At 47.4% G+C, this 23,378-nt stretch overlaps 3 protein-coding genes across 4 annotated transcripts in view; 1 reads left to right on the forward strand and 2 right to left on the reverse strand.

Annotated features, from left to right (window-relative positions):
• Positions 1 to 21,380, reverse strand: part of drosha (ribonuclease 3 drosha) — a 164,390-nt gene extending 143,010 nt beyond the window's left edge. For both annotated transcript variants that reach the window (XM_084588316.1, XM_084588315.1), the window contains exons 1-3: positions 21,087 to 21,380; positions 16,091 to 16,362; positions 12,436 to 12,528 (exon numbers count right to left, since the gene is read on the reverse strand). In XM_084588316.1, coding sequence (XP_084444442.1) covers positions 12,436 to 12,528; positions 16,091 to 16,362; positions 21,087 to 21,100 — 379 coding nt within the window. In that variant the 5' untranslated portion in view covers positions 21,101 to 21,380. The remainder of the gene's footprint in view (positions 1 to 12,435; positions 12,529 to 16,090; positions 16,363 to 21,086) is intronic.
• LOC146202759 (uncharacterized) lies at positions 5,109 to 7,069 on the reverse strand. Its single transcript, XM_084587515.1, has 2 exons — positions 6,372 to 7,069; positions 5,109 to 5,139 (listed from the first exon to the last, which is right to left on the reverse strand). Exons 1-2 carry the CDS (start codon positions 7,067 to 7,069, stop codon positions 5,109 to 5,111), a joined length of 729 nt encoding a protein of 242 aa, XP_084443641.1.
• A 271-nt stretch (positions 21,381 to 21,651) lies between the features above and the next one.
• Positions 21,652 to 23,108, forward strand: LOC146202760 (40S small subunit processome assembly factor 1). Its single transcript, XM_084585026.1, has 6 exons — positions 21,652 to 21,807; positions 21,889 to 22,145; positions 22,328 to 22,501; positions 22,573 to 22,659; positions 22,729 to 22,778; positions 22,960 to 23,108. The coding sequence occupies exons 1-6, from the start codon at positions 21,765 to 21,767 to the stop codon at positions 23,042 to 23,044; spliced, it is 696 nt and encodes a 231-aa protein (XP_084441152.1). The 5' UTR covers positions 21,652 to 21,764; the 3' UTR covers positions 23,045 to 23,108.
• Positions 23,109 to 23,378: the final 270 nt, after the last annotated feature.

The following is a 23,378-nucleotide window of genomic DNA, read 5'->3' on the forward strand; positions in this document are numbered from 1 at the left end:
CTCTTCCAACGTTTTAGTAGGCTGGCATGGCTGGCATGGCTGGCTGGATGTGGAGGAGTTTGGAGTCAGTCCTCTGGTGCGGCTCCTCAGTCGGCGTCTCGACCGTGGTGGTCTTGACGTCCTCTTTAAGTGCAGCAATCCACTCCGTTAGGTTGTTTATCTGACTGGGGGCAGTTTGCTCTCGTAAGCGTCTGAACCTATCCCAATCGGTGATGCGTGTGCGCATGTGGTGCAGTTTGTGAAATGTTGTGTCAAATGTTGTAGCTATTATGTAATGATCGCTCCCTAGTGTGTTTCTGGTGTTGGACCAGCAGGCGTCGCTAATGTTTTTGGTTAGTGTGAGATCGGGCGAGGTATCTGCGCTAATGCTGTTGCCGACCCGCGTGATTTCTTGGGGATTGTTAAGAATTGTGAGGCCCAGGTTCTGGATAGACTGCCACAGCTTTGTACCCATCTGCGCTAATGCTGTTGCCGACCCGCGTGATTTCTTGGGGATTGTTAAGAATTGTGAGGCCCAGGTTCTGGATAGACTGCCACAGCTTTGTACCCTTGGGGTTGTTCTTCCGATAACCCCAAGCCGAATGGTGGGCATTAAAATCGCCTACCACAAGGAGCTGCGTTCCTGCGGCGAGTCGAGTTGCTTTACACAGTAGGTCGGGAATTCCTGACCCTCTGTCTTTCGGTGGACTGTACAGGTTGAGTATGAAAAGATTTGCCTCACCCTTTCTTCTGGGCACAATTTCAAGTAGCGTGTACTGTTCGCTAGAACTGTCTATCGTGTGTTGTATAGCAGTAATGTTGCATTGAACAAATGTCGCTGTGAATGGGACAGTCGCTGTCGTCCCTGCGTTGGAGTGGGGAGTAAACGCTTTATAGCCCGGTAATTTCGCCGGACCGCTAGCTTCTTGAAGGGCTATTACGTCTGGTTGTTTAGGTAAGCTTTGGATGTGAAACAACAGGTTACTCCGTTTGTTGCAGAATCCCCTGCAGTTCCACTGCCATACCTCAATTTGCTGGCGAGGGGCCATTTTGAGACATGGGAGGAATAATTACGGGCAGGGTCGCGGACGCCGGCATTACATTACGGCTTGCCTCCAGGGCCGCGAGACGCTGCACTACTTGCTGAAAAAAACCAGCGATGTTTGAACCCAGCTCAGTTACTTCGCGCGTGAGAACGTTAACTTTTTCCTCGAGACCGCTAAATTTATTCTCGAGTGCGCTCAATTCTGCTCTTAGCGTGTCTGCTGACTTAGATTTGGTAGTGGGTTGCGGGTTGTCATCTTTAGAAGCTTCTGCAGCGCGTTTCGATCCGGAACCCTCGTCGGAAGGAGCCGGTCTTTTCAGGTTAATGCGGCTGTCCGTCTCCATTGCATTACTGGTGGAGGGTATGGCGCTTAGCGTGGTGGATGAAGGCGCACGGGGTACTGGCGTAGGTTTTACGGGTGGTTGCAAAGATTGAAATAGACTTTTCATTTCTGTTATTTCCCGTTGCATTTGCGCAATCGTTGCGTCTCTGGACTGTATTTTAGCTAAGAGCTCCTTCTCCCGAGCGGTGTAATTCTGGGAAGCTGTATCCGGCCAGCTCACCTGCTTTGAGCAGCTTCTGCTCCTGCTCCTGCTCGAACGCTGCCGTCGGTCCGTGCTTCTCTGCCTCGAACTGGCGTCCTGGCTAGATGACAGTGGTGGGAAGGAGGACGACCTGTGGCGCGTCTTGCTTCCTCGATGGTGGCTCGACGAATAGCTACCGGCTTTGTCTCTTGAGCGCGGCGTGTGTTCGGACTGATGGTCGACTTCATCGTTCAGGTTCTTGTGTTGTTGCTTGTGTTTAGGGCGGCGTTCTACAAAGCGATGTTTGCAGTTCTTGCTCCCGGTGTTGTGGGCCCCTTTGCACACAATGCACTTCGGCGTGCAGGTGTGAGCTTCCCCCTCGGCTGGCGGAAGGTGTTCTTCACCGCACCTGCGGCAAATTTGAGTCCTGGGCTTGTAGCAGACATCCGCCCGATGGCCGACTCTTCTGCAGTTGAAACAGGTTTCCACCTGCTCTCTGTACGGGTGTACGCGGAAAGGACTCTCCTAATAGTAGATGGTGTCTGGAGCTTTCTTTCTGGCAAACGTCACCAGTATGGACATTGACTGGCCAAGGCGACGAGCATCCACCACCGGAATCCCTTGGTTGCGCTTCAGGAATCCTTGTCGGACCTCATCGGGAGTTCCGCCGTCATACGCATAATAAATGACACCTCTCGTAGAGTCGTCCGGCGCTGACACGTACGATGTCACTTCGTACTCTTTCTCGCCCAACTTGAGCCGTCGCAGGTTACTGTAAACCGAAGCCCTGAGCTTATGCGGTGTGCTTATCGTGAAGGAGTTGTTAACTGTGTTAACATGAAGGCTGTCTTGTTCCAGCACCTCTTGAAGCGGTAGGTTAACTGCTATGCAGGTAGCTCTGAGAAGGTTGCGTGGCGCGATGGTGCGCAAGTCCATGCCTCTAGGCCTAACGACTACTTTATAGTTGTCTGCTGGTAGCCGTGGGAGCGGTGCCTTTCTACGTCGGGTAGGTGGTTTCCTCCGATTTTCGAGAGGAGAGGGTTTGGACTTGCCTTGGTTATGAGGAACGCGCGCGTCCATCAGGTCTTGGCTCGCTTGGCCGTCTTCCTTCAGGCCACGGCGCCGGTAGCGTTCTTGCAGGTTTAGTACAGTCTGCCATCCTCCTTCGGCAAGCTGCTCCGGAGTAACGTCTTCACCCTCTACGGTGTAGACCATGATGCAAGTATCCCTCGGTGACTCGCGAAAGCGAGCGCGGGTCCCGGCGGCTCGACACCGGCGTTTGGCCTAACGTTAGGCCAAACGCAGTTCACCAAGTGCTGGTACTTAAAGTTCCGAAAAATGGATTGTCAGTGGTCGTACCAGGCGAAATACGGTATCGGTTGGCATGGAACACCCTTCCGAATCTTTAACACTGTTCACAGGGCCAAAGTCACAGAAATTTGACGAAAACTGGTCGCGAGGCCAGAGCCTATACGGCGCACGTCCGCACAGCTCGGCGTCTCGAGAGGAAGTCCCCCCGCAGAGAAGATTATTCCGTGACAGAGAAGGAATGTCTCGCGATTATCTTCGCTCTGCGGAAGTTCGACTACTACGTCGACGGAGTCGCTTTCGTAATTGAGACTGATCACATGGCACTCACATGGCTGAGATGCCTAGGCGAGCCGAGCAGACGCCTAGCGCGATGGGCGCTACTTCTCCAGCGTTACGACTTTACCGTTCACTACAGGAGAGGTAAGAACAACGTGGTGGCAGACGCGCTTTCACGCGCACCCGTTGGCGGCAGGGGCAGTAACCCTGCTACCCCCTCCGCGACGCCCCTCAGTCGGAGCAGCGCGACTGCAGCTACGCTCGTTCATAGCCCCGAGGGAAGCGCGGCCGACCCGCCTTCCCTGGGCGAAAGCGTTAACCACTTGTACTGCGTCAGTTCAGTGGGGAGCGCGTTCAGCAGAAGGGAGTTATTAGAGGCTCAGCGAGAGGATCCATTTTGTCAGAAAGTGTTTGACGGGCTCAGGGAGCCGGGCGGCGCGGCCGCGGCGCACATGGAGGCAGCTGGTATTGCTGCCCGTGCGGGGCGCTCGAACACAGCTAGTAATGCTGTGAGCGCGATGGATTCCTATCTGCTTGACTCTGACGGCGTCCTGCTGAGATACTTCCCATCCGAGAAGGATACACACGAGTCCTTCAAGGTGGTGATCCCACGCACGCTGAGAAAGGCGTTGTTACGCTACTTTCATGACACGTGCATCGCTGGGCATGCGAGCGGCCCTAAGACTTTTCTTAAGTTGTGTCGCTTCACTACCTGGCCTGGCATGAAGCGGGAGGTGATTCGCTACACCCGCTCGTGCGACGTGTGCCAAAGGGTCAAGCCACGTAGTGGACGCACACCTGGGCTTATGCAGCCGATCAATAGCCAGGCTCCCTGGCAGATTGCGGCTTGTGACGTCATGGGGCCCTATCCCAGGACCCCGAGCGGGAACCACTTTCTGCTCGTTGTCACAGACCATTTCAGCAAATGGGTGGAGCTTTTCCCACTGAGAAAGCTGACGGCACGCGTAATCATGGGGAAGCTGGTTGAGGTGTTTACACGGTTTGGCTACCCCGAGCAGTTGATAACGGACAATGCGTCGTACTTCAATGCTAAGCTGCTCGTGGACTCCTGTGTTGCCCTCAGCATTAAGCACAAGAGAACAACCACGTACCACGCCCAGGCGAATCCCACGGAACGCGTGAACCGCAACATCAAGCACATGCTAGTTGCATTTGCGGAGACGCACAGTGATTGGGATACCCGTCTCCCCGAGATTGGGTTTGCTCTCAGATCAACCGTGAATCGCTCAACTGGGTACACACCTGCCGCCCTCAACCTCGGCAGGGAGCTGTTGAACCCCGTAGACCGTACTCTACAGGTTCGTAGCAACAACCCGAATGCTCGATCGGCACGCGCCGACTACGCGACCGGGCTGCGCGCGAAGATGACGGAGGCTTTGGACAAAGCACGACGGAATCTGAGCACTGCTCGCGCCGAGCAGAAAGCGCAGTATGACCGCTCTCACCGAGAAATTCACTACAAACCGGGTGATCTCGTGTTGAGGCGCAGTCATGTCCTGAGCGACGCCAGTAAGAGGTTCTCCGCTTCTCTGACGCCAAAATGGTCAGGACCGTACCGAGTTTGGCAGAAGGTCTCTTCGCTCGTGTAGAGGCTGGCGGACTTGAAGTTAAGAGGGCTCACCAGTGCCAACGTCCATAGAAAATACATGGTAACTTTCAGAAGCTCTAGCGTGTCCAAATGCGGTTAAATTTTCATGGGGTTTGTGGCAGCGTTTTCGTCTTTAGAGAATAGAGGAAATGTTGCGGGCACATTTTATTTTTAAGGCTTCATTTTATTTCAAATCAGAGACAAATATTCCTAAAAACTGCGTTTTTAGATATGTCGGTCTTCCTTGTCATCTCATAAAAAAACTAGGCTAAACATCAAAATTTCCTCCGCAACATTTCCTCCCTTTTTCTTTCCTAATTGTTAATCTGCAATTTTTATCCATATCGAACCTATTGTTAGCGTTTTACAGGTTCTGAAAGTTGTGAATGTATTTTCTGCGGGAATTGAAGTTCGCGCCAAATTTAACTATTTGCGTCATGGCTCCATCTGGTGTCAAACTGCTTAGACAATACTACACTCTACCACCAACCTCTTGCTTGTCAGTGTTAGTGCGCGCATGTTTTTCTCGAAATTTTGACCAACTTGACTTCTTTCTGTCCTTTTTTCTTGCTTGGGCTGTGAAGTGAGATGCCAGGCGCAGTCAAGAAGAACCCCTCCCACGCTGCCCGAGGATATAACATTTTTCGCACCAAAGCATAAGTGACTCACAGGGCCATTTATGTGGGAGCACAGCATTGTTCCCACCCCAACAAAGGTGTGCAGTGGTTCAGGCGACCTATAGTAGGATACAAGTGAAGGCAGGAGCAAACATCCTTGGCACCTATCCATTGTGCATGTAGAAGAGGCGCGACAGGAAAGCAAAGGAGATGAGCCTTTGTTGGCTTTTGTGCCCATGATGTGGGAAGTGGGCTCTTGAGCTCTAATCACCTCGCACCCTTTCTCCAACCTCCCCCTTCACACCTCCGCATGAAAAGCGAACATCCACTCCCCACAGCAAGGGGACAGAATCCTGTCTCCTTCCTTTTCCTGCCTAGACTCTGCTGCATTGCCCACGGATCAGCTGAAAAATCAATCCAGCGAGCCCTATGGTACCTATGGCTTCAATCAGGTTGGAAAGGTCTATACACGCTGACATCTCCCAAGGCAAGGGGTGAAATAATCATTTCGTTCCTTTTCTTGTCTAACCTCTGCTGTACTGTAGCTCCGGCCTCATGAGAACTGGTCGAACCGGTCCGTCGTGTAAATAACATGACCTCAAAGGCGAGTAGCCTGGCAGGCAAAATCATTTAGTTCCACTTCTAAACCGGTTTCGCTAAGTCAAGCGTTCGACCACTGCCTTTATTCTCCCATTTAGAGCCGGCTCGGTATGCGCCGCAGCTAGCAGGACCTCCTGCACCACACTGCAAAATACACAGCGACAAAAAAAATGCAACTCGAAGTAGGGCGCCTACTAAGCCTTCCTTGGAAATCATGTGAGGTAAGGAATTTCAGCTTGCAAACCAGTCGGAATTGGTTGGAAGATTTCCTTTTAGGGTTGCTGCCCCGTTTTTGCGTACAAAAGATCATACGCGGGTGGCGTGGCCACCACCCCTCTTTCCTTCTGTTTAGATTGCATTTTTTTTTATTTGAACAAAATAAACCAGTAGCAAGAAACCTGTTCCAATACATGATCGTGACAGTGACAAAAGGAAAGGGGAAAGATGCTCTGTAGTCAGGAAAGGTGATTTCTCGGCTGTCTTCATTTTTAGTTTTTGCATTCAAAGGTCGCTTGAGTGAGCGAGTCATCTGTGCTTCGACAATGTAATGAGGTTCGCGAATTGGAAGGCCACGGCTTCTTCTTGGGTCCACGAGTTCTGGCAGCAAACAGTGCATATAAAATTTTTTGAGACGTGGCAACATCTCGTCCTCCCAAAACGATTCGTGCCTGGAAATCACCTCAATACTCATGCCATTTTTGGTCCAGATTACAAACAAGCACTTTCGGCGAGCAATATTCAGCTGGCCTTGTACTTGGTACCAATAATTGCTGTTAGTCTTCAGCTGCAATCTTCCGTCCTTGTTTTCGACACAGCAGGTTATTTTTTTGGCGCGAACTCCTTCTAGTCGAGTAATGTCCCTCGCTGAGTACGGACACTTGACTTCGACGAGGATGTCCTCCCCAATGAGTCCGTCAGGGGAAGCGCCAAGAAAGGGGTTTTCCTGGTCAACAAACAGGCCGCACTCTTTTACCACAACGTTGCATTCCTTCTCGATTTGCTTTAGTGCTAAGCACTCGTGGTCCTTTCCGTACCTTATGGCTTCAGATGTGATTTCTTTGTACAGGATATCGCCAACTGTCCGCCCACATCCCGTCGTTGCTTTCATTTTACACACGATCAAGGATTGAACGAAACACACATGTCTTGTTGGTACGAAGGAGCGGAAGATATATGTGTTCGGCGACGTGAACGCTGGCAGGCAACTAGGCAAAGTAAACGGTCATACACTTGCGGACACCTCTCTGTGGCTATGTAACCGAGGCAATGCTGGAAAGGGAAGCAGACAAGATTTTGTGCACTAGGAGTTCCTTTCTTTCCTTTTATCTGGGGGCTGAATACTAGGGTCCCCAACACAATGGATTGTTTTCCAGTAACCAAAGTCTAATATGGGGGAAGGTTCCCTTCACGTTTTCAACTTTGTCAAAAGATGATTCACACCTTTCTCTCTCCCTAGTCGAAACCAGCCCTGCTTAGTACTGCCTGCAAAGAATCATCACCCTACCACTGTAAAGAGTAGTAAACCGGTTTCTTTTATGAGTTAACCTCCCTGCCTTTCCTCCTCATCTTCCTTCGCACAAAAGATGGGAGGGGGCATAGGCGACCCAAACTGGAAAACACTACAATGGTGCGCTACTGGAGAAAAGGATCATTCTCTGGCCCCCACTGCGGTCCCCCAGGTTTGGCCGCATATCAACTGAAAGTTCTCGGCTCTACTTTTTGTACGCGGAAGAAGTAACACTTTCGTGTCACGGTGTAATTTACACACCTGGACGGGGAATAGAACTTTCCTCCCTTTTGTGGTGCTTAAGTGCTGCCATCTATCGACAAAAAAAGTTCAAATCTGAGTTGCCTTGCAGCTGGTGAGCCCTCTTAAGACCGACCGGCGGACCGGTGCATGTCTGTCATCTCAAACCCTACGTTGACAGAGGGAATGAGTGGCCCGAAGAGGACGCACTCCCTCGCCAGCAGGCAGCTGTACCGGGAGGCCGATGTCGTCGTTTGAACATCGCGCCTCGTTACAACTTGCGCCCAAGGCAGACGTAACTCTGACCAATGCGCAGGGAGTAATTTCTCGTGCTGAATACGGACGTGACGCCCTGTCAATATTCAGTATATTTTGCTTCCGGAGAAAGCACGCGCTTTCTCATTGGAAAAGTCCAAGTGGGAGTTGGTTCAAAAAAAAAAAAAAAAAAGAGAAGAAGAGAAGAAGAAAAAAAAAAGAAAGAAAAAAAAATGTAACTAGGGAAAAGACAGCATTGCAGCCAGCAAAGAGGGGAGCCGGCGGTGGCCACGACGACCGTTGCAGCATCGAGAAGCAAACCATCCAAGGACGGACCACATTCCCGAACCCGGAGCGAGCTGTCACCGTCGAGCAGGCCACGAAGAAAGACGGCTTCAGGGTCGACCGCGGAGCAGGCGAGCCAGAGTTTTTGGAACGGGCTCCTGCGACTACCATGACGAGGGCTGCTGCAGAAGGGGCTGCCGTGGCACCGTTCGAGTCTCGTGGCTGTGGCCTAGCGGGCGGCAGCGCTGGTGCCCCGCTGTGCAAGTCGACGCAAACCCCAAGGTCAGCACTCCTTTTCCAATGTTTTCGTTACGCGGACAGCCGAGAGCGCGGAATGAGGGAGAGGGTGTGCCTGGCGGAGAGGGAAAAGCGCGCGAAACAAGCCCCGCGGACAGCGCACTTGTCACGAGACCGTTGAACAAGCCGGAGGCAAATTTTAACTGCTCGACGCAAACCCCGAAGCGATGCAGGCCCAACAGCCCAATTCCATTGGCCATAAGGAGCAGGGACGCAATGATCACCACCGCCCGGCCAGTATGGGACCCGCTGGAAAGAGGCGCTACTATCCGGAGCACGGGACTCCGAGAGGCCCCCCCGAAGAAGAACGCCCGCCCGCCCGACTACCCTCAATGCTGGGGGACGCTCGGGCCGCTCCGGTACTGCGAGACGCGCTCGGTTGCAACCTGGACACACCAGAGGGGCACGGAGGCGCCGGTGAGTTATTTCTCGGACCGGCCCTGGAGAGTGCAAGAACGAACACCCCGCAGCAAGAACAACCACAGGCTGCTGAGCATGTTCCAGGGCCGGACCATGGAGGACGAAGATCGCCGCGCTAACGGCGCCTCTCTGCCTCCGGCGCCCGGCTCCGTGTTTTGTGTATGCGGAGGCCTGGTGTTGTCCAGCGCAAGTTACCGTGGCTCCAGACTTCACCGCGGCTGGGACGAGAGGAACCGGGCGGAGCCTGCTACGCCGCCGTCATCATTCCTGCCACAGCTCGGCCCCGCGGCTGCGGAGATGATGCGTCGGCTCGCCGAGGACCCGGCGTACGCGCAGTGGTTGCTGGCGATCGCTCGCACCGGTCCTGGGGCGTCGGGGTCACCGCTGCCGGGGCCGAGCCAGCTGAGCGCCACCGGAGCAGCGGAGGGGCCTGCCTGCAGCGGCGTTCCTGGCGGCCCTTCCCCCGCGCGGCCGGGTCGGTCCCGACTGTCCCCGAGCGCGCCAGAATGGACCCCGTCATCGCTCTCGACGACATCATCGGCGGACCCGCTGATGGATTTAGCGGAGTTGATGGGAGATTAAGAACCAACAGCCCCCCCCCCCCCCCCCCCCACTTCGGAAATAGTGATACAGCGGTTTTAAGGAGGGGGGGATGTGGGGATTCATAATCCCCTGCCCCGTAGTTAACACGCGTGATTACGTGCGCTCTTGGGGAGGACCGCAAGGAGAGGGCACACTGGCCACCCTCCCATCCTCCCAGGCTTCCGCGGCGACACCGCACGGGTTTCCTTCTTTCCTACTGGCATACCCGGGAAACCTCCTCTCCCCGAGCCAAGGTGAGATGCGCGTCTGTCGCAGCTCCCTCGGTGTCTTTTGACGGTTGGGCGTGCACGCACACGGATCAGCATTGCCGTCGGGAGACTGCCGCCTTCACCCTCTGCTCCCGGTCCAGCGCGCACTGACTGCCGCGGGCCTTGAGCACGAAGCCGCACGCAGGTGAGCAGACTACCTCTCACTCCTCGTGCGTGCTTCTCCCTTAGGTGGTTCTATTTCACCCCCATATGCGGCGTTCGCTCGCTACACGGCGGTTGTTCTTTAGTGTATTTTCCTTGCCGTTACTCGAGCACAATAAACTGTTCGAGTAGGTAACTCGGTGTTTGTCCCCTCTGGCTCGAACCCGCCGCAGTAGCGATTTCTCGCACCGCGGGTTGGGGGTCACAGCTCTGTCTGTTAGGGCTGCACGTCGGGGCTAGAAGGCGACTGTAGCGTCTAGTCCCCCCGTGGCGCATTCTTGCGAGATTAACCCCAATACTACAAAAAGTTAGAAGTGAAGTAGGCAGCACTATTAGAGCGCTTGTGCAAACAGTAAACATAAAGCATATGTAAACACTGCTCTAAAGCTATCTTTAGCCCATACTAAAAAGTTACTGCTGTTAAGACAATGTTCCTCCTTCAGCTATATAACTCATGTCCTTTACCATGTCCTCATGTCATTTTATCCCAAGAGAAGTCTATAGGAATGCACCCATGGTTTACAGCTAAAACAGCCAAACAGAAATCAATGGACGATAAAAAAATAAAATAGAATAGCAGCGGTGCAACTTGGTTAAACCAAAATTTGAGCGATCTCTCTTTGTGGTCATGCTAAAGGTTTTTTTTGGTCGTTGGCGACATCAGATGCTTACATACTAGCTCAAGCAACGTCGTCCGATGCACATTTTGTGTGCCTTCGTTCCCGGGCCCATTCCCGGTCAGCTACAAGTCATACTTCTCGTTGGTCTGCAATTCTCTATTGGCTTGCTTTCACTGCTGTTGCTTCACCAATCCGTTTTTTTTGCAAGCTGTATCCACTGGGTGATCCAATTCCACCAATAGCTGGCAATGCTGACTTTTAGCAGCACTGAGAGCTCCTCATTCATGGCTGGCTTAGACTCAGCAGCCTCTTTATACAAAGTGATCGCACACACAATCTTTTGATGTTAGCATAGAATTGTCAGCTACCATTTTATCCACCTAACAAGTCGCAAGCAACCAGCCGGCAAGGATACGATGCCCCACTTCAACCAAACTATACAATCATGCCGGTATGGCCTAGGAATAACATGCCTGACTCGCTGTCCAAGAGCCCTGGAAGGTTGATTTTTATCCCACCTTCCCACCTCAGATTAACAATCCGGCACGGCAGCTCCTCCCAACTTTGTGATACATGTGGTCTCATACAGTCACATAACCCATCGATGAAACACTTCTCAGCCATGTCATCTGTCAACTACCACTTCGCAGGTGGATCCAACGCTTAAGGTCAAAGTCATTAGCCACCACTGCTGCTGCAGTGGTTTTATTCTGAAGCCTTGACCTTGAGGTTTGCTGAAGGTAAAATGCCTGGCACAACATGAAACACTGCTTTTGCGTCGGGTAGAGCTATCGCTCTAAAATAATCTGGAGCCCGACACAAGATAGCACACACAGTACTCGGAACAAGCTCCTGCATCTACTAGAAGAAAGAGCCAATCTGCAGCGTAATCTTCTCCGAAGTTAAAGACCTGAACAAGGAACTCGTGCAACTAAAGCAAGCTCGTTTATCCACTTCACCAGAGAACCAATCTGCTATGTTGCATTTTACAAGATTAAAAATTATACCCATGAGGCTACACCACATTGCCAAGTTGCTATGCAAAGCCTACAATGCCACAGAAACAAGTGATTACTGCTCTTGTGGCAGAGAAGCTGCCTCACGTAGACAGTAGTCCTGCACTCGAACCTCGGACGTCAAATTTTTCTTTAATTATCAAGTATATGAAAAAGCCGAATAGCTTTTCATTGTTTGACTGTACTTGGGTGGACAATATTAAGTAACTACTCTCTTAATACTATTAAATTAAGCGCTAATATCAAAGGTACTCTACAATCAGTTTTTCATAAGTAACAATTGCAGGTGGTTTATTAGGCACGTTAGGCTACTCACTGCAGAGAGCGAGGTGTCGGGCTAGTTAGTATTGCATATCTAAAGAACAGCGCTGGGAACAAGACGAAAAACGAAGAACGAAGAAGTAACAGCGCCTGTGTCTGTGTTACTTCTTTGTTCTTCGTGTTCCGTCTCGTTCCCAACGCTGTTCTTTAGATATACTCACTGCAAATGCGTGCTACTGTCAGTATCACCTGCACTATATGCAGTGTATAAAAGCGACTGGTCGCAACTTCCTGAGACTGTAATGCATAAAGCCAATAATGGGCAGAGGTTGCTTTTCATAATCACAACAGCTGAGCAGATGATGCTCACTACAGAAGCAATTGTGGGCATGCCCTCCACCCTGCATGTTTCCTCTCCTTTGTCTTCCGGCACAGCTAGTGCCTATCAGCCGATGCTTGCACAATATTATTAAAAATCCAAAAGGTTTTATAACCGCAACATACTTTGGTGCCTACAAATTTAAAGCACTGATTTTCTGAGCCACCCAAAAGGACCTTACTTGATATAGAGGAGATAGGAAGAACAGGCACACAGGAAGTGCCCCACTGTGGCTGTGCTTGCAGTGGCAACTGCCCTTGTGAATGGAGCATACCTGCATGAGTAAAATACCATTTCAAGCTAGCTTAGCTTAACAAGTAGAGCTGCTCACAGATAATCTGCTTTCATTTTTGGAAAACACACACAAGAACATGCCTGAAGAAGCTGATACCCTATCCCCACCACTGTTTCGTCAACACCTTCAACATATAATCGCCGAAAATTGCAAATCAGATCAAGCCTGATACTCCATACAATCATCTAGGAATTCAAGCTACACAATGTCGACGCGGAAGTCTGGAATACACTTCCAACTGAATGAAGACTCGAGAGAAATTTTAACGTGGCTTCGAAGTTATATAGTACACACACACACAAATCTTTGTTGTTGTTTTTTTGCACAATCAACTTCGAATATGACTTTGAAATATAGTTCGGCTGTTTGCATTTTGTCTGAACCTCCTATTCTTGCATTGTTCAAAAGTTGGTTTGTACATTTCTAATGTATTCGTCCAAATGCATTGCTTTGTATTCAACTGGATACAGATTATTTGGTTATCTCATAACTTTTCACATTTTGTCTTTAATTTAACGTTGACAATTTGTTAAAATTTTTGTTTGCACAATACTTATGCGGTTGCCTAAATGCTATCTTTTGTAGTGGACTGGATACTAGCCATATAGGCTATCGGTCCAAATATTTTTGTACAAATTTTCCTCGAATCGGAAAATGAAGCTTCTTGAGTGACTAACTAAATGGGAAGACACTAAATGTTTCCTACCATAATTTTGCTTAGGAACTGTGTGCATTAGTAAACATGGATCACCACACGGAATTCACCAACACTTAATACTTTGTAACTGCATTTACTCTGAAGTTTCAGTTTTGGCTTCAGGTTTCCAAACAAAGGTTGCAATGTCACAAGTGTGAGCATGCGATCATGTGACACATATAAAAGCTGCAATATATCCTCTGCTTTGTAGTTATAATTCACACAAACTCATACACCAAGCTATAAAAAATAAAAAAAGAGCCATTATACTACAATGTCCATGCACTTCACATAATCTTATACTCACCTGTGACGTCACAACCATCGTTCTGCAACCTCAAAACAAAACTGTATGACAGAAGAAATTCAATTGAAAATTATTTACTGAGTGTAGGTGAATAGCAATACCCTGTGCATAATTTAACAGGTGATAAGGACTTGGCGCATAGATAGTAAAACCTTGTTAATACAGCCCCCATTATTTCTAAATTTGGATAACTCTGACTGTTGTCAAATCCCCTCCAAACACTCATATAAGCCAACGTCACTGAATGCTCGTTTATTTGGCCACTCCCTGGCTGCCATCAGTTCATTTGCCCGGGTACCCAAAGTGGCACCATGCCGAGGTATGCGCTGCTAAGCAACCAATTGCCGAAATATTAATCCATGGGCTTCACACTGCCTGTTATATTGCTTCCCGCACAGCTCTAATATGTGCGCAATGGTAGGCATGCTGACGATCAGCAGGCCAATGGTGTCTCCGGCTGCATATTATCACCAGCCATGATGATGACAGCTATTAGTCATGCTTATCAGCCTGCCAAGAGCCCATAGCTACATGCTAACTGCCTCATCACTGATCTTTTTTTGTCTTAAAGTGCGAGCATTTGGATCCCCATGTTGGAAAATAATGTCTGGCAGCATCGACTGCTTTAAGCCTCGCAGCGTCGAAAAAAAAAAACATGAACACGCCTCTAGAAGGGGGGAGCTGACAGGCGGCATGACTCGGCACTGATTGGTCGGAGATGCACTTGCAGGCACACAAACACTCGGGTCCCTCTCACTACCAAAAGTTGCCAAACATGTGTACAGCAGTCACTTCCTGTCTTCGAAGCGGTTGTACTTGTGTGTGATTTAACAATGTGGGCTAATAAAAACCGTGGCCCTAGTTTAAAAGCTATTGGACATTCCATATGGCCAAAGTCGCCTAAAAAAAATGCTTCAACATAATATATTATTCAGAAGCAAACATGAATGTCTCTGTCATTTCTTTATGTAGGCAATGACACAGTCACATTGCATGCTGTAGAAATGTAATGCTTATGCATATATGCTGCATGAATCTCACCAACTTGCTTGTTATTTTCTTTCGTCTGCCTTTTTTAAAAAAATTTTTCACGACCCTAAGCAGTGCTTTCGTTCTTTGTTCCCTAAATGATTGTAATTTAAGAACTGGGAACCAGATGTCTGCTGAATATATGTGCCTGCCTGTGCACCAGTGGTTGCCAATAGAAGAAATGTGACGTGAAAGCAACTGCAACTAGACAAACAGATACTGTGGAGCTACTCACAGATGACAGAAAACTCTTTTATGGTGTATATATACTATTGTGCTTCAGAGCTGGTCTTTTTAGAGATTAAAAGGTTATCTTGATGTGTTATGCACATACCCCCCTCCACACACTTTCTTTTTCAGCCTCACTGCAACCTGGTGTCCACTATGGCTTACAGTTCTGTCTCACTGCCTTTCAGAGCTCGGGGATAGCTGATCAAGCTGCAATAAAGACGAAAGTCACAAAGAGTGCCCTTCCAGCTAGTCAAAGTTTTCAGTATACTCATTTATTTCAGATTGCTGGTGGTGATCACGATATCCTTACAACAACGGCTCATGATCACATCCATATGGCTTACTTGAAACTTCCCATCCCAATTTAATTAATAGAACTAAAAGAAACTAAGCTGCAAATCTATTCAGCTCATTTCTTTCTGAACTGGGGGAGAGTATGTAGATTCACTAGCTGTACTGAGTATGCAGGCATTACATCCCACAGTAAAGACTTTTTTTTGTTGTTGTTAACTTACCCCAAAACATAAGTGGGTATTTAAACTCGCAACTCTCAGATGCAATTAGCTTTCTAAAAGTTTCTCCCTCAGGAACTGTTACTTCTAGATAAGGTACAATATATGTGAGAAATACTATATTATCATCCTAAAACTGAAAACTATTGCACCCTATTTCAATTGTTTTGAATTAACTTCACATGCTGCAAAGCTCCTTTGAATGACGACATCACCTCTCAAAAGCCCGCTTGTCTGCTTTTGATTGAGACTAACGCCTTTTGAGAGGCCTAGTCTTCTGAAAACAAAGAGCTAGAGAGGACAGCAAGCTTAAGGTATCTATTACATACCAGCCATTTTTTGATATTCCACTGGATTCCATACTGCACTGCAAATTCCACATTTTACTGTCTTCAGGAAGCAGTGGAAATGAGTGCAGATGAAGCTTTTTTCAGGCCTGTAATTCAAGCTTTTGCCTCTCTGATGCGTGCTTGCACCATGTGCTTGGAACTGTGGTGTCATCATGCACCATCACTTTTGCACGGCAAACACCACTGCCAGGGACTATGCTAAGTAGGCAGTCGCATCAAGTGATACCAGAGGTGCACCTATGCATATTATTTTACTCTCTACTAAAGTTTCTTATCACACTCTTCTCTTCTTGTGTTAACTTACTGACCGTGCCTATACATATGCTGGTGCATCCAAACAAAGACACGCTAGCCAGATTAGTGAGTGCACCTACGTGGGCACTTGAATTAAATTGTTTAGAAAGTGTACTGATACCTGCATCGTAGCCTGCCCTGGCCATAGTTCTGTAAGGGATGGGTGGAGGAATGCTGGGACGAGCCACTGGGAATGGTGGTGTGGTCATCGGTGTTGCCCAGTGTTGTATGGCAGCCATGGCAGGATTGGTTGTACGATAGAGTGCTGCAGCCTGAGCATTAAATTGCTGATGTTGTTGTTGCTGCTGTTGCTGCTGCTGCTGTTGAGGGCTACAAGATGCCAGGGCTGCACGAACCAGGGCACTAGGGGCTCCTTGATTAGCCAGGTTGAGGCTGCAGCAAGACATCAAGAAAAAAAAAAAAATGTATGACAGAACGAATGAATGACAGAAATGTAGGCAGAATGAACATCAAGACATGGCTCATCCCAATGGAAGGACCACAAAGCCCCAGACCAACAGGCAGACCATTTACAATTGCCCTTGCCCGAACTGATAACTGCTGAAATGAACCAATTTGGTGCACAATTCATATACAACAACAACACAAGCTGTGCTACACAATTTCCAGCTCAGCATCTGCCACAGTATTTGTACTGAGAGATCCAATCTGCATTCTAGATTTGTGATCTCAAATTTATCTCACAAACTAAGCCCTGATCGGTGCCAGTACAAAGCGAGTGTAACAGAGGGCAGCCAACACAAAAGTGAGTTCCTGCTTTGGCCATTTTGCCGAATCATCAAAGTAAAAAAATTCATGCACTTTCCTTAACTCAAACTAAGTATTTATGCACATTTAAAAGATAAGTGCATAGAAGAATTTGAAAAGAACAACCAAAGTTTTAATACCGGCACCCTTATTCCAGTGGCTCTTAATTTTTTTTCAAAAAGAAAGTAGCAGGAATTACCTTATCAAAAAAAAAGAAAAGAAATGAAGATAGCAGAATATGAAGTGAAGCTACCATTTCAGCAGAGATTTCTAATAAATTGATTGGGGTGCCTTTCTCTTTTTCTTCCTTTCAAGTACCAAAGACAACTGTATAAATGAAAGTTCGGCATGATATATCAAACAAGTGTTTTCGGTACCACTGCCCTCAACAGTTGTATTTCTAATACCGATACATGATACAGAACTGAAATTGATTTCCAATATATATACCAGATACTTCGATACATCATTGACGTTGCCCATATTAATAAAGCGGACAATATGATTAGCTAAGTTAGGAACTTTTTTCTGTGATTCCCAAAATAGTTAGTGCATTCAACATTGTGCACTGCTTTTAAAAGATAATCTGATGGCAAGGATTTCTATACTCCACTGCCGGCACAGCTGGATTCATTACAACTAGAACTTTCGGTCTCGCTGCGGTTGCTCAGTGGTTAAGGCGCTCAACTGCTGAACTTAAGGATGTGAGATCAAATCCTGGCTATGGAGGTCTCTTTTCGATGGAGGCAAAAAACAAAGCACCCGTGTAATGTGTGATGTCAGTACACGTTAAAGACCATGAGGTGGTCGAAACACCACTTAAGAGCCAAGAAAGGTTTTCACCTTAGAAAAAAAAAAGCACCACCAGCATTACCGAGACATTGTGGACAAGTCTGCAATGCTCCGCCACCATAATGCAGACATCATTTTGCAAAACCCAGGGCTTTTCTAAAGTGCATATCTAAGGCCAAGTTACCATGAGGTCATGGCTGTCTTACTTGCTGGCAGAAGAACCACGGTAAAACAAGAGGAAAAAGATGGCTACACAGTATGAAAAAAGTCCTGAACAAGGGTTGAGGGGGAGCTTCAGTTCACAAGCCGAGCCAACATTTCAACAAGGAAACTTTGTTGAAACATTGGCTCGGCTCACGAATTGAGGCTTCCCCTCAACCCTTTTTTAGTGCTCTTTCACTGCTGGCAGAAGCACACTTGTCAACTGATGAATTAAACAGTGCTGAACATTGTCAATTGCACCTAATTAGCCATCAAATGCCACAAGCAGTGTGCATGCCGCTGATAGCTGCCATCTCTGTGATGCATTGGTGCATATCATGAGGTCATGTCTCTTAGAAGTGCAGCCCCTGAGTTCCCAAGTCTCAGGCCAATGAGTAGGTGCTTGGCACGCAAGCGCCTTTTAAAAGTCCGTGGCAAATAACCTGTGGCATGTGGCGTGCACGCGATGCTGAGATCTGTGCACTGTGAGATATCTGTGGTGGCGCAGATGCTATGGTGCCCTGCTTTTCCACACCGGCAAGAAGGAAGCATCACTCCAAGAATTTGTGTTCCTGCACGACAGCTTCCTTGCAGTTTTGTGTAGATCCACGAAAGCCATCTCGTGTGGGTGCACAATCTTACGTAGAAGGCATTTCATATATACCGTACGTACTCATGTAATGAACCCACTCGCATGATGAGCCCACCCCCTACTTTTGCCACTGAGAATTTGACAGAGAAAAAAAAATTTGGGGTTAAAGCATTGCTTGAACCTATTGATAGAGCGAAAACTGTGAGTTGCAGTGATAGCCTGCATACCACCGCCTTTTCAATCCATGTTTTTTTCATAATTTTTATTTAAGTTAGGTTTTGTGGAAAGGAAGGTGCCTTATACCTTTGGGTGAACACCACAGAATGGTGGAAGTTAAGCTTCATGAACAAAACTAAACCATCATGACAACTTTGGCACTGACAGAAGAAGACATAGAAGTAATTAAATTACTGTAATGTCATTCCAATAATTTACCTAACTTTTTGTGGGTTATATTGTATTGAATTACTTTTGCAGTAATTTTGGAATGAAAATAATTATACCAAGCATACACCACTCCTCTTTGCGTCAGCATACGTGTGAGACTACTATGATTTCCTGACAGCCTCATGTTGCGCATTATAGTGTTGGTTTGTCCCTGCACCAAGGACATGGGTCTTGGTATACGGCTGGGTGGAATTTATTAAGAATAAAGATGTTTGGAAAAGTGTTTATCTGCAGCTTCCTCTAGCAGACCGACTGTGCCCTGCTTCATTTAGCACGGGGTGTAAGGAGGCACTTCCTGGTGCCCATTTGATCCCCAGTACATCGCCATATATTTTTGATATCAAGTCGGTTCCCACTTCATCTAGCACCACGTGGTTAGTGTGGCCACGAGCTGTTGCATTGGACATTTGGTTTCTGGTAAGCCCAGCATGTCGTGGAGCCCATTTAATGGCATATGTTTTGGCTCTGGTATTTCCTTGATTTGATCTATGAAATACTTTCCTGCAGAGGTGACTGCTTGAGTAATCAGAACAGGCTGTTTGCAAATCTAAGATTGCTGTCAAGGGACTGTGCCATCTGCTCCTGTTGGCAATTGCGAGAGCAATGGCAACTCCTCAGCTTCAGTTACGACACAGTCCTCGAGTGCGACACTGGAGAGCTCCTGGTAAATGAAGTCGGTGACTGTTGCCACCATTGCGGAATGGTTAGGGTGGCTGGCCGCACCTACACATGTGCAGTTTAGATTGTCAGTACTAAGTTTTTCAATGGTGCGGGCCTGGGCCTCTTCCTGCTGAAGTTTTGGGTGCATGTGCCACAGGTTGAGTGAGATTGCATGTCACTCGTAGTTGATCAGGAAGGTCAACAGTCTCCTTGATCATTCAAATACTATCCTGGTACGCAAGCCTGAAGCCAAGTCCTGTGAAAATCTGCAAAAGGCAGCCTTTCTAAGCCGGAAATATGGTTTCCTTGCACTCAGAGAAGGCACTGAATCCATCCAAGTCATTGCTTGGTGGCAGAGGTGCACATGAGGTGGCCTAAGGCTGTCTTGCAAGCTTTCCCTAAAATAGTTGGTTGGTTTATGGGGTTTAACATTCCAAAGCAACTCAAGCTATGAGAGACGAAGTAATGGCAGCTGGCCAATCCCCCCTCTTGAGTATGTGCCAAGTTAGAAGAGGCTAACAACAAAGACTTAACATTGTAGGAATCTTGAAGGAAACATAAGTAGACGTTCAACATTTTCAGTGAATGTAAGATTAATAAAGCCATGGTGAAACCAAAGCATCATAAGCAGCATCACATTACACATCCCTGCAACATATTATATCCAACATGTATGTACCCATCATGAAGCCATGCTGTCTAAGATTTCTTTACATAATAAGCGAGATTGCAACTGCGAAAAAGTTCAGTCTTGTTTAAGATGATGCTAGTTACTTCATACTCGAAACAAAATGGGCATATTAAAGTATGGCAAGAGCTAACTGAATCTATGCACTTCAACAATAATTAGTAACCAGCATCAACCAGTTGAGCTAGCTGACAGACCTTGTAATTTAACTTCACCTTATTCTATACGCAGCCTTTCAAGAAAAGGATAGCGACACTTGAGAACAAGCCTTGGCTAGCTATGGACAACAAAATGTCGACATGAACGCAGACAACAAATGAAGTACTATCGCGATGAAACGAAGTGCGAACAGCAGGGCACGTGGAAAAAAGGCGGTTTGCCTGTCACAATCAGAGATGGGCGCGTTCATCCTGTTTGCTATAATTTGCTTTCGTTTTCTTTCAAGTTCGTTTTCTCGTTTTGCTACTGGAGTCACACATTCAATGTTTCCAAAAATGGTGACTTGACAAGCGCAGTTTCGCTAGGCGCTATAGTTTCGCTGTGTCTGAAGCGAGTGTTCGTAGACAACGTTTGATTTCGCTTCCGTCATTTAACTCGCAACACTAACACATTCACTGCCGACAGCGAAACCGCACTGCGCAAGCCGCTACCTCTGTAAAAAAAGGAATGTGGCGCTCCAGTGGCAAAACGAGAAAAAGAGTGTCAAAGGAATAAAAACTATCGCAAACAGGAAGAGCGCGCCTATCGCGACAGGCGGACCGGGCAGAATGCCCGAGCTGAACCGTTTTCCACGCGATCCGCTGGTCGTATTTCTTTTCATCGCGTTAGTGCGTACAAAAACTTCTGAACCTGCAAGCATGAAAGCTAATCGCTTTTCGACAATGGCCTATGGCTTCAAAGAGCTGTTGCCGCTGTGACTTTATGAAAATGGTATTAAGCCAATCAACCGTTTATAAGCATGCGACTGACCTTGATGGATGCATTTCTGTCTTAATTATCCAAGTTGCTACGGTGATCTGTCAGAGATACTTGTCAACATTACGAATCCCGGGGATGTTATCACAGACATGTGACACCACGTTAGTTCGCAGTATTGCTCCATTGAAAACAAAGGTTTCGCTGGAAGCGCGTACGCGGATCCTGTAATAGTAGATGGAAGAGAAAAAGACTCAATATGGCCACTAAAGGTAGGTATGATCACTGCTTGAGCAAAACCTTAGCTAGCCACTCGCGCCATGCCGCATGCCGTCATGGGTAATGTGTTTTGATATAGTTTTGGATTTTAGCGGCTACAATCATCCTTAGCACGGCTTTGAGTGATGGCATGTAGCCATCAGTAAAGTGTGCGATATTACCAAACTGAATTATGTTTTATTTACAATGCTTGTCAGCAAGAATATATTTTTTTTACTCAATGTATATTTGTATTCTGATTCAATATTCTTCATTTTATGGTCACGATGAAAAGCTGCAAAATCACAAAATGGCAAAACCAGAACCAGTTGGTCTTGACCAGAACAACCAGCTGTATCGCCATCTGTATCGCTGCGTCCACTGCGTCTGTCTGCTTGCTGTCTGCACGTGCGCGTGCACCACTCGTGTTCGCTGTGTTTACGTTTTTGCTTACGACCACGGGTGCATCCAACTATGGGATTAACAAGTAGAGTGCTAACTAAACTGAAAGCTTACGGTGAGACATATGCTGCCAACGTCAATTGCAGAGCTCTGTTTAAAACTGCTTCGAGTATGGATGTGTTCATGCTTGTTTCAGGTGATAGTTTTCTGGAAGTCAGCGACGGAGCCCCTAAGACAGATGCCTCGAAACCAGTCTCAAGGAAGTCAAAGTGTCATGACAGAGATAAGCGTCGAACGTGCTCCACGGCGCCAACTAAGCTTACCAAGATTGATCGCATGCGGATTGAGCTGGGCCTTGAGGACGCTTACGATGGACGAGCCGACGCACAGCCCGAGCCACCACGACAGGATTCGGTGCCTGTAGTGCTTTTCCAGGACCCATCGAAACGGAAGGTTCGTTGTCTTGTGGAGATCTACGGTTAACCTGAGCGCGTTGGTCACTGCCATGATATTTTTCGTTGTCCTCTATCCTTTGAACGTCTCACCGCGTCGCACTTGCATCAAGTCGACTCAGCGGCTTTGTAACCTTATTGAGGCTTGTGCAAGAACGTTGTCTTTCTTTTTTTTTTTTTCAGGCAAAGAAGCGTCAGGTTGAGGAAAATGGTGTTCCAAATGATACACGGCAGGGTGCCAGTGTAATTGACTTCAAGAAAGCCAGATACGATGTCCTGAAGTTTGGAATCAAAGGCTTGGAAAAGCCCAAGCAAGAAGAAGCAAAGATAGCCATAGCTGTGCAGCTTGGAGCCAAAGTAGGTGGCGATTTCAATACTCGCACATACCTGTGGAAACACTTTATTCAAAGAACTCGTTTTGTCTTAAGCCTCCCAAGAATAAGTACATGAATTACAAGGAGCTCATTAACGAGAGGAAGGAGCAGAAAATAAAGAACAGAGAAGAAAGAATTGTGGTAAGAGAGAGATTGCCATTGAATTACATGTTGTGTGTGCTGCATATTCACTTTTTTTTTTCTTTTCAGAATGCAAAAATGGGAGTGAAGCCAAAACGACAAGGAAATGCCAGGCACGGGTAAGGTGATGTGCTGTTAGTGCGTTAATCCCAAAACAAGTGCTGTTTCTTTTTTTTAACTTGAATCTTGTAGTTTTCATGTGAACTGTATAGTTATTGAGACTAAATATTCATGGAAGACCAGTCATTGTGAATTTATATTTGGTAATGCAAAAAAAAAAAAAATGTGCTGTGTTTGCAGGAAACCACGCCATGCACGTCATGACGGTGTGCACATTGTGAGCAAGGAGCTCATATCAAAGGTGCAGTGTAAAAAAACAAAATAAGGACTGGAGTTCCAGTTTTCATGTAAATAAATAAAGTCTGGTTTCATTTATACATGTGTCTCAACTCTTAAGTCACTTAAGTCGAAACTTGCATAGAACAGTCTTCAGCACTCTCTCCTTGTGGTCTTTTCGTTCAGCCTTTTCTCTTGGTGGACTTGTTTAATGTGTTCCTGCAGGGCAAAACATTTGGCACACTATTCTGCAAGAACAAAATCTCAACAATGTGTAAATCATACTACCTCATTGCCACGCAGATAAGCAGCCATTTCCAAGGATAAGAGTGGCTGAATTGTCCGATGCCTTTTAAAGGTAAATACTACAAGCAAATAGGCGC

The sequence above is a fragment of the Amblyomma maculatum genome, chromosome 1 (assembly GCF_055883805.1).
Source record: "Amblyomma maculatum isolate TAMU_Amacu chromosome 1, ASM5588380v1, whole genome shotgun sequence".
NCBI classification, from domain to species: domain Eukaryota; kingdom Metazoa; phylum Arthropoda; class Arachnida; order Ixodida; family Ixodidae; genus Amblyomma; species Amblyomma maculatum.

Coding starts and splice junctions, on each gene's coding strand:
- LOC146202760 (XM_084585026.1), top strand. CDS start 21,765: ATGGGATTAACAAGTAGAGTGCTAACTAAACTGAAAGCTTACG. Junction 22,146..22,327: donor AGGACCCATCGAAACGGAAG/GTTCGTTGTCTT, acceptor TTTTTTTTTCAG/GCAAAGAAGCGTCAGGTTGA. Junction 22,660..22,728: donor ACAGAGAAGAAAGAATTGTG/GTAAGAGAGAGA, acceptor TTTTCTTTTCAG/AATGCAAAAATGGGAGTGAA.
- LOC146202759 (XM_084587515.1), bottom strand. CDS start 7,069: ATGAAAGCAACGACGGGATGTGGGCGGACAGTTGGCGATATCCTGTAC. Junction 5,140..6,371: donor TTTGTCACTGTCACGATCAT/GTATTGGAACAG, acceptor CAATTCCCGCAG/AAAATACATTCACAACTTTC.